The following is a 10,135-nucleotide window of genomic DNA, read 5'->3' on the forward strand; positions in this document are numbered from 1 at the left end:
GGGATTGAGGTGCGAGGCGCTTTTCTGCCTCTGTATAGGACGGAGTTTAAGTACTTTTCAAATATGCAAAAGGTGAGGAATTAGAAACAGGGATCTCAATTACGGAATAGCGATGTGTGAAGCCGATAACGGGAGGGAAATTAGTACAAGTGCCGCGGAAGTCAGTGGCAGACTTTTCAAGGACGCCAGTTCCACGGCTAATAGAAATTTAATAGCCTATTGTGAAGGATAAGAGCTCTCCTCCTCGCTGAGCCTTCCTCCACCCGAGAGACGCTGCCCTCTCCAAGGTACTGAAAGGCCCTGGGGGCCGTGCACGCAGCCGCCGTCTCGCCGGGGTTTCTTGATGGGAGACAAGCTGCACAAGGCCACGGCGCTGGCTCCAGGCCCCACGATACAGTGCCACGGGCGGTACGTCATGACCCTGCGCGAGTGTCTGTTCCAAGCAATCCTCAGCGACAAGACCGAAGGAACCTGGACCCTGTCCGAGGGAAGACGGCGTGAATTCCTTGCCGTGGTTTCTTCACATGGGGAAGTCCATCCCACACTCAGGTTTATGGGCTCGTGTGCTTATAAGGACTGGTTGGGGCATCCCTGGCTAGACTTAAAGTATACTGAGCCATGGTATCATAGCGCTTAGGGTCAGAAGGGACCTAAACAGATCCTCAGGTCCGACCCCCCTGCCCCGGGCAGGAACGGGTGCCGGGGTCATGTCACTCCAGCCAAATATGTGTCCAGCCTCCTCTTGGAGACCCCCAGGGGAGGGGAGAGCACCACCTCCCTTGGAGCCCATTCCAGAGCCCGGCAGCCCTAGCTGTAAAGCAATGTCTCCTGATGTCCGGCTTAGGAAGTCCTAGACAGCAAAAGCCTGTCTACCCTGGGCCCTTCCCCAAGAGCTCTGGCCAAGCCTGACGTGAGTCTGGCTTTCTCAAGTGTGGTGGAGGTCAGTCTGTCTCAGATCCCCGACCCCAGGCCTCCTCACCTGGCTCCACAGCCTTAGCTGCATCCTAATTAGCGCTGGTCCAAGCAGGAAAGGCAGCTTCATTGACATTGAAATGTCCCCAGGGGACATGCTGATGTCAAGGGACAACTGAGGTGCTTTTGAATGTCCTAGTAGAAGAGTTAAATGCACAAAGTCTGCACGTGCCAACACGTTGTGGCCTGGTGGAAATTCAGATTTGGAGGCATCCTTAGCTCCATCACAACATGTTACACCTCTCTGTAATACATTATCTATCATTGCCTTGTTGGGACTCTATTGAAACATAGCAGTTTGGTGTCTCAAGGCACTCCTGTGCTTGCCTTCTCTCCTTTTGCCCCTTTCAGTCCCTTCTGGGTAGGTGCGGGGGGCAGACAGATGGCACCAGCCCTCCCCCGTTGTTCCTCCAGCCCCAATTCAGCTTCCCCAGACAAGGGCAATATGTTTGCGGTCATTCGTGCTCCTCCAACAGGATCCCTGTGGTATTCCTCCCCTGCTCTGAGACTTATCAGGGCCGAGCAGGGAGGTTCAGGCTCCATCCCACATTCAGATGCAGCCTCCTCCTTGGGCTTGTTACATTAGTGCCCCCAGAGGCTTTGGCAGAACAGCCACCAGCATCCTGCGCGGCGGCCCCAGGGGAGGAGGTGCTGGTGTTAAGGGAACATTTCAAGTCGAGTTTGATAAATGAGCTACAATTTCAGGCCTGTGAACAAATTGCCAGTTGGCTTCCCCTCTCCAGTAGGATGGCAGGAATCAGCTGCCTGTTGCTCTATTTATTGTGTTGCTCTTTGCCCCACAGGCCCCAGGGGACTCCAGGACTCCAGCTCCTGATGACTGCAGAGGTGTTTGAGTGCTTTCCTGCACTCACAATTGAGTTTCTGGCCTTTGAGAGCTGGAGGTCTGGTCCAATTCCATGCTGTGGGATGAGAAAATACTGAGACCCGACCTAATGCAAACCACAGATGTGGGCTACCCCCAAGGGGCTACCCCAGCAAGGAACAGGCAGGAGACGGTGAGTATCAGTCCACAGTCAAGCAATTGGGAGAGCTGCCCCTGCTCCCTGATGTGATGCTCTGCGTCCATAATGCTGTTAGTTGCCTGTGTGCTGGCAGTGCCTGGGGGTCAGCTGTATTGCAGACACACAGGAAGAGACAGCTTTTGCCCCACGCAGCCAGCCCTGCCCCATGGCTTATACCAGCCCCTGTATGAGAGTGATGATGACTAACGAGATTGATCCAACCCAGCAAAGCTGGACACTGGGGCTGTAACGTCCCCCATAACAGTCCCAAGGTGCAGCTGTGTCTTACCTTGCTGCTGCAGCATCGGCTTCTCCTCCCCAGTCTGTTCCCTGGACGGCTTTTGAGCCTCTCCGTTCAGGTTGTGTCCCAAAGCAGATAATATCCCTGAGGCCTCCCCAGGCCATTGTATGTGGTCTCCGCGCCATCCACAGCAGGACGGCCCATAGTCGGGGCATGGCTAATTCCCATGTCAAATGCCTTGCGACAGGCACATATAGACAGTAAGTTGCTGGATCAGCTGTTGGAGTTTTACCCCCAAAGGACTTGGCCTGGAGGGTTTTTAGTCCCTTTCCTTGCATTCAGCTCCCATCCAGCGAATCCCCACCTCGGCGAAGCACGGAGAGATGTTCTTGCAGATGCACTACTTTCAGGTAGATCTCCCCAAATCCGTCAGGCTAGCCGGGAGTGTGATTTCCTGGACGACTTCTTTGTCCGAGTGCTGCATGGAAATCGAGCGGGCTGCATGGCCAGAGGCTTGACGTGTGGATGGTAGAAAGTTAAGGTTAAAAACCAGCCCAGGTTCATTCCTCAGTGCAGACGTGCTCTTAGGAGACGAGGACGGCTTTTTTCTTACAGACCAGGAATTGAGACGCAGGCAGCAGAGGAAGAGGACGAGATGAGGAAGACCTGCCAGGGAGCCGTGTTAATGCCTCACAGGGAAGCTCTTTTCTTCACCTGTAACAGGTGTGGGGTGCATGGGGAGCTAGGCCCAGGGCAACTAGGATTTGAACCTTTCAGAGAGCAGGTGGTCTTTAGAAAGCAGATCAGGGGGCATCCAGGCTGTAAAGCAGAGGTCTGGTCTGACCTGATCCCCATCCCGATCTCTCAGACAGATTCCCCTGTTAACTACCCCTCAGTCACTGAGATGAAGCTGCACGTGTTATTTTGACTTTGCCTTAGGGATGAAATGCAACTCGAGGCTGTGAAGGGGGAGAAGCCCTGGCAGGGACGAGCATGGAAGCTGCAGGGGCTTCTATGGGGCAGGGAATAGCCAAAGGAGCCCCGAGGGCTGGAGAGACGCGAGGGGGTAAGACTGGTGCAGGGTAGGACGCTGCCGAGGGGCCGTAGGGGGAGGGAGGACTCTTGGGCAGGGAGTGAGTGATGGCTGTGGAGGCGAAAGGAGAAGGAAATGGCTAGGTGATGTGGGGGCCACGTCTGCAGGGGAAGGAGGCTGTCGCGGGGCCCAGAGCTGCGTCTGAGGCAGCCTGCTTGCATCGCACTGCCCTGCCAGCCGTGCCAGGCTCGCTGCAGCTCGTGCCCGTGGAGCCGCCGAGGAAAGGCCACCAACCCCATCAGTTATAGCGTGGCCCAAGACTGCGGCCTCTGTCATCCAGCCAGAGCCTGTGACTCAGTCTCGCTGCCGCCCCTTCGGATGTGAGCCTTACTCGGTGCAGCCCAGCCCCTGGGAGAAGCGCCTTGGGTTGTTCCAGCTGGGAGCCGCCAGCCAGCCTTAATGTCTGGGCAGGGACCGTCTCCACAGGCCTGCTCCCGGAGGAGATTACAGTTAGCTTATGGTATTTCTGCAGGCTAAGCCCCTCTCGCAGCTGACACCGCAGGCCTCAGGGTCCTCTCCGTCGCAGCAAGTCTCGCCTCCTTATTGATAGCAGAGCTTTTCTTCTGCTGTCTGGAGTCACCTCCCGGGACATCGCCTTGCCTCTCCCTTCAGCACGTGCTTGTGACACTGTACTGTCAATGAGGCATCTCTGGTAAAAGCCTGTCCAGAGGACAGAGCACCATGCACAACCGAATTCGCTCAAACAATTAAACTGCCTCCAAAGCAGAGACTGGACCCTGCTACCTCTCCACCGTCCGCCTTGCACGTGAGCTCGTGAACCCTACGGGTCAGTTCTGCCCCTGAAGCAAGAGGCTAGGATTTGCCTCCTGCCTGTCCATTCTCCCAGCCCCATCCCAGACTGAATGCAGCAGGATAAAAGCCCAGTTTCTCTTGAGCAGTCAAGAGCATTTTCCCCATTGGCCCTCCTTTGCTGTGCCTCCACACCTGAGTAATTCAGCCACAGGTCACCTGGCACGTCCCATGCCTGGATTAGTAACTAGGGCTTGGTACTCGGCTGCCTTCTGTCGCCAGGCTGGGAAGCACTGATAGAGCCCTTTACACGAGGGCTGTTAAGCCTATTCTGATAAACCAGCACAGTCATGCTGGGAGGGAGCTGGAAATGTTTCACCCTGGGTCAGAGCGTGGAAGTCAGCAATGAATGCATCTCCCTGACGTCCCAGGACATGACATGACAGGCAATCAGGGGGCTGCATTTCCTGAGACAATTTCATGGCTGGAAAATGCTGTCGTTTAATGCTCTCTGCCAGCCATTTGGCATAAAGAAGTTCTTTGTATGTCTTTTAAGGAGAGAAGCGAGGTTTTCTTTCAGTGCGCACCCACCCAGGGGCCTACGTTCTCCCTGTGCTCGAACGAGCCGCTGAGGGCGTTAAATCGGCGTCGGACACTAGACGGGAGAGCTCCACCACCCTGCCGCGTGGCTCATCGTTGTTTCGAACAGCGGTGGGATTGCCTGAGCTGTTAGCAGTTGCAGCCAGAGCGGAAAGCAAGAGAACATGGTTTTAATTCTTAGCTCTGGCCCCAATTCCCCGTGTCCTCTTGGCCAAGTCACATTGGTAAAAACAATCTGTTCTTACCTAGGACCCAGGAGCAGGAAGGGGCCTCCTGGGCCATTCAAAGTTTATCCTGGCATTCACGGATAAACCTTTACCAGAGGATCCCCCCAAATTGCCATGTCAAACCTTCAGACTCGATTACAAAAGATGCTGGGACCAGAGAAGGACCCAAGCTGCAAAGCTGGGGCTTGGAGATGGCTTCATTTCCTTTTATCAAGCTGGCCAGGGGAGCAGTATAGTGTTAGGATCAAAATTAGGAGGAGATCTGAGCTTTGGGTCCTCATTGCAAAAGGCAGAAAGGGATCCCATATAGAGGGGGAGGGAAGGGGCACGTAGGCTCCTGTGTTTGCCCCTACAGGCACACACCCACCCAGCCCTGCTCAGCACCATTACACCCAAAAGTCCTGGGCCTCAGACCTGTTGTGCCAACCTGTGGCCTGGCACCAAGGTAAGTTTTCAAACACCCGAAAGCCAAAGCTCGTATGAAGGGAGTGCCAGGTGAGTGAGCATGTCATGGCGAGCGGCACTGTTGGAAGAGACGAGACTGGGCTGCAGAAATCAAGATCCAAACATCTGCTGAGCTTGGGGTCCTTGAGACACAAGCTGGAGATGCAGGCTCATCTGTAGCTCTTGGTAGGACAGGAGGTTTAACTCCTTCCTCCGCACTTCCTGCACTGGCCGTAGGATGCTGGACTAGCTGGGCTGAGGGCCTGGTCTTGCAGGGACAGCACAGCTACCAGCGACAGCTACAGCCAGTGCCTCGCGTGTCCTAGTGTCCGAGGCGGTGAGTTATAGGGCCTAACCCTTTACCTCCCACGTGAAAGACTTTGCAGGACAGGCACATGGCAAGCCCAGAGGTACTGAAGTTGCCCACTGGAGCAGCCAAGTGGTCACACCCCTCCAAAGTCTAATTTGCCTTTGATACGGACTTAATTGTTTGCGTCACCTGCAGGGCTAGGGGGAGGGCTATATAAGGGGCTGCAGCCATTGTCTGAGGCACAAGAGAGCCCAGAAGCAGCTCCCCCTCCCAGCCGTCCCTCATCCAACGCAGCAGTCACAGCCTGTACGTCATGCAGCTGGTGGCCAGCCTGGTGTCCGTGCTGCTGCTGGTGTGGAGCATGCGAGCCACGGCATTGCCGGGGGAGGAGAGACTCTCGCTACAGAACAGTAAGGTGAGTATGGTGCAGGAGCTGGGATGGGGTGGGACACGTGGAGAAGCAGCCTGGAGGGCCGAACAGGGCAGGCAGGACTGCTGCAGGGCTAATCCTCTCGACTTCTTTATATTCCAAACCACCGCTGCTTTCCAGAGACAGCTGCAGCACGCGGAGCTGTTGGCGGAGCCGGCTAGCCAGTTGATTAAAAGGGGAAAGGATCAAAGACAGGCTCTAGGGGAAAGTGTGGAAGCAAAGTCTGTGCTAGATGAAAAATGACAATGCAAAAAGGAGAGAGAGGAAAGGGGAAGGGGAAAACACAAGTGCTAAAAGAGTACAGCCTGGCGGAAGAAGGCAGAGCAGTGAGAGGCAGAGGAAAGAGCAAGTACTCAGTAAAACGATCAAAGGACTCTCTATTTTAAAGCAGACGCACAGGAAGAGAGAGCGAGACAGAAAGGACCGGACACAGTAGGAGAGGAGGAAGGTGGAGGAACAGTAAGTGGAGTAATCCTACCAGAATAAAGTGACTTCAGTCCAGAATAAGGTCCACATGTAGAGCTGAGCCAGCAGAGCTATAATGGTCTAGCTCCCCTTGACCAGCAGAACTAGGCTGGTAAAACTCTTACAGAGACACCGTTACACGATTGACTGCCAAAATGATAACACGATAATAGCTATAACTGTGGTGCCGTCACTCTGCCCATCATTTTCTCGGGGTAGACGAGTCCCGGGAGATTCCACAAAGGAGAGGGAACGATCCCCATAAAATAACTCCCTGGGACAGTGTCTCTGCCCCATGCCATGTGCCCCAGCCTGGGGCTCTCGAATTCCTCACCTGTTCGCTCTTCTCCGGCACCTGCTCGGCCGTTCTCCTCCGAGCTGCTCGTTGGATTAGGCGCACTGCTGTCTCTAGGAATCTGATTCATGCCCCTGTCCATGGCACGGCTTACATCTGAGCTGCACACACAAGCTGAGGAGCCCAGAGTTGATCTGAAAGCCACTGGCTTTTCTCTTGTGTGTATCTGTTTCGTGTTACTGCTCCTTCAGTCTCAGCCATGTCTCCAACTCATCCATCAGTGTCGTAGTGCTTTAGGAATGGCCTCAGATCCCAGTAACAACAAGGAAGAAAAGGGGCTGCCAGAAAAAGGCGCCGAGAGTGTGAGATCTCGGGGACAGCGTTCCCTTAAAGAGCAGCGCTTGTGGGCAGGCTGGTATTAACCCAATGGGGGATAATAGGATCTTTCTGCTGTCAATTTTTACAAGAAGAAAAAATGCCAGTAATTTATTTTTTAAATTAAAAGTCCCTCCTTTGTTTGATAAATACCTTCAGATACAAACTCTAGCTCCAGGAAAGAGGAAAAATCATATGGCTGATGCCAGTAATGAATGCCTTGATAAGAATGAAGTAGGGTAGTTGGTTGTAGCCGTGTTGGTCTAAGGACATAAGAAGGCAAAGTGCTTTGGGTAGATGTGATATCTTTTATTAGACCGACTAAATAGTTGGAAGAAAGTTCTTTGCAAACTTTTGGGTACAAACACCCTTTTTCAGGTTTTGGGACTCCCAGTGCTTGAAGGAAGGGTGTTTGCACCTGAAAGCTTGCAAGAACTTCTTTCTAACTATTTAGTTGGCCTAATAAAAGATATCACATCTACCCAAAGAACAGAATGAACAAAGTTGTAATCATTCTCATTCTGAATGTCATCTCCAACACAGTGGCTGGCAGAGAGAATAACTGGTTTTTGAAAATGTTTTACAAGCTAGATATTAGTAGGCCCTCATTAATTGATACAGATACCGGTAGGTAGGATATATCAGAATCCATATTCAGGGAAATCTCTCCCTACTAAGGGCTTCAGGTTTTGAGGTGTTAGCATTTGAAGAGAATAGAAAATTGCAAAGGTAACTAATGATGATAATGGTATGTGTATCTCGGGGGCTTGTTGGGGATCGTATCGAGACACCCGAGAAGCAGGAATGCTAACAGACTCCAGCTGCTCTGAGCTCACTACCTGCTGATGGGGTTGTCTAGATTTTTTGCAATGCAGAGCACTGTAGCACAGGGGTGTTAGCATAGGACTAGGGCAAAGGAATGAATCTCTCCTCGAAGGCGCAAAGACATTCCCCTTTGCAACAGCAAGGGAGTCTTGTCATCCTGCTCCATTGCAGCTGTGATCTGGCTCTGAAGCCTTTTGACCTGTTGTTGGCTGCGCCTTGTTTTCAGCCAGCACCAGCATCCGTAACTCTTTCGCCCAGCTCATTCCCAAGGCGCCAGATCTTTGGGCGACAACACAGCAGAGTGTTATTAGGTATCAGCTGTCTGCAGCTCTGGCTAGGGCGGATATTTCCAGACACAGAGCTCACAGCTGGGATGGGATTTAATAAGGAAAATGCGACCTGAGCATTTCTGCTAGGCTAGGACTGAAGAACCCATCTTCCATACAGACAGCTTTGTGGCTAAGATGCGGGACTGGGAGACGGGGGACCTGGTTTCTGTCTTCGGCTCTGCTGCAACCGTGAGCGCTTAACTTTTCCTGCCTCGGTTCCCCATCTGACAACAGGAGTGAGAATTCAAGCCAGGCAACTGCCTCAATAATTGCCTACTGAGATTCCCTGAAATAAAACCTGACCCTTGCTTTGACTGTGTCTGTGCCCCCCTTGCGCTCGCTCCCAGTGAGTGGGCTCACCAACGACAACACTGAATATCACACAGGAAGCAAAGGCTGAATTTGCAAGTGTGAAGATTCACACAGGAGCCTGCTTGCACGAGTCCCATCCCTCCAGGCAGGGAAGAGGAAAGCTCACTAACAACCGCTTTGCCCTACAAAACCCTGCTTCCTTATGATCCACAGGCAAGAGATCCTTCCTTAGATCTAGTTGGTTGTAAAGTACAGGCTAGCACCACTAAACAGTGATGGCTCCGGTGCCCTTTGCACTGATCGGGATCCTTACAATCCAGAATTACTGGCCAGGCCCTACTCTGCTCCTCAGTAACAGAGTAGCTGAGTTAAATTTCTTTGGATTTACTGGCTTAACAGAGTTGGGTATCTTGCATTAAGTTCCCTGAAAAGAGATGATTCACGTCACCTCTTTATTCCAGCCATCTGGGGCTACCTCTCCCCCAGCCCCGGCTTCCTCCTTTGGGCACTATGCAGTGTTCGCTCAGGGAGATTGCAGCAGCTCTGCTCACTGTCATAACAGCTCTCGGCCCTCTGTCACCTCAGAGCCTTCTAGCACAAGGACAGGGCAAGGAACATGGCAGGATGACCCAATCGAGGGGTCTGAGCATAGGTCTGGGAGCCAGGAGCTCCTGAGCAGTAATCCCAGCCCTGCCACTGGTGTTTTGGGCACGGCACACTACCTCGGTGTCTTGGCTTCTCCACCTGCAAGGTGGGGTAATAATGCTTTCCTGCTGTTCCTAAATAATGCTTTCCTCCTGCTATCCTCAGGAGGATTTACTAGCTTGAGACCAAGTGCTGCATGAGGCCCGAGCACTATTATCCCATAGGAGTTTGTGGCGAGAGGCAGAGAATCCCGTCCCTTTCTTACGTCTCTCCAGACTTGAAGAAGAACCAAGTTGTCTGGGCACTGAGCAGAGAGCCACGCAGGGCACCATGCCAGAGCATCTGCTTTAGACCTCCTTCCCCACGCATGCTGTCTTTCCTCTGGGCCCTGGGCCAAGCAGCAGCAGCCATGGGATATGGGGCAGACAAATGAAGAATGGGATGGGACACCTGGGACTGGGACTCCAGCCACCCCTGTAACCCCCTAGAGCAGGGGTGGGTAATTATTTTGGGCAGAGGGCCGCTTACTGAGTTTTGGCGAGCCATCGAGGGCCGCATGACAGGCAACCCGGGGCAGATTAATATTAATTTTCGAAATTTTTAGGGGCAGCAGGGGGCAGATAGAATGGCATGGTGGGCCGCATCTGGCCCCTGGGCTCCATTTTGCCCACCCCTGCCCTAAAGACTCCCATCCATCATAGATTCATAGATTCATAGATTAAGGGTCGGAAGAGACCTAGTAGATCTTCTAGCCCGACCCCCCACCAGGGCGGGAGAACAACAAAAACCCCAAAACAAGA

At 53.1% G+C, this 10,135-nt stretch overlaps 1 protein-coding gene across 1 annotated transcript in view; it reads left to right on the forward strand.

The window, feature by feature from the left end:
- The first annotated feature begins 5,888 nt into the window (after nt 1–5,888).
- Nucleotides 5,889–10,135, forward strand: part of LOC109293677 (somatostatin-2-like) — a 9,901-nt gene continuing 5,654 nt past the window's right edge. The window contains exon 1 of the mRNA XM_019511739.1: nt 5,889–6,074. Coding sequence (XP_019367284.1) covers nt 5,973–6,074 — 102 coding nt within the window. The 5' untranslated portion in view covers nt 5,889–5,972. The remainder of the gene's footprint in view (nt 6,075–10,135) is intronic.

The sequence above is a fragment of the Gavialis gangeticus genome, unplaced genomic scaffold (assembly GCF_001723915.1).
Source record: "Gavialis gangeticus isolate Ggan-Ray unplaced genomic scaffold, GavGan_comp1, whole genome shotgun sequence".
In the NCBI taxonomy this organism is placed as follows: domain Eukaryota; kingdom Metazoa; phylum Chordata; order Crocodylia; family Gavialidae; genus Gavialis; species Gavialis gangeticus.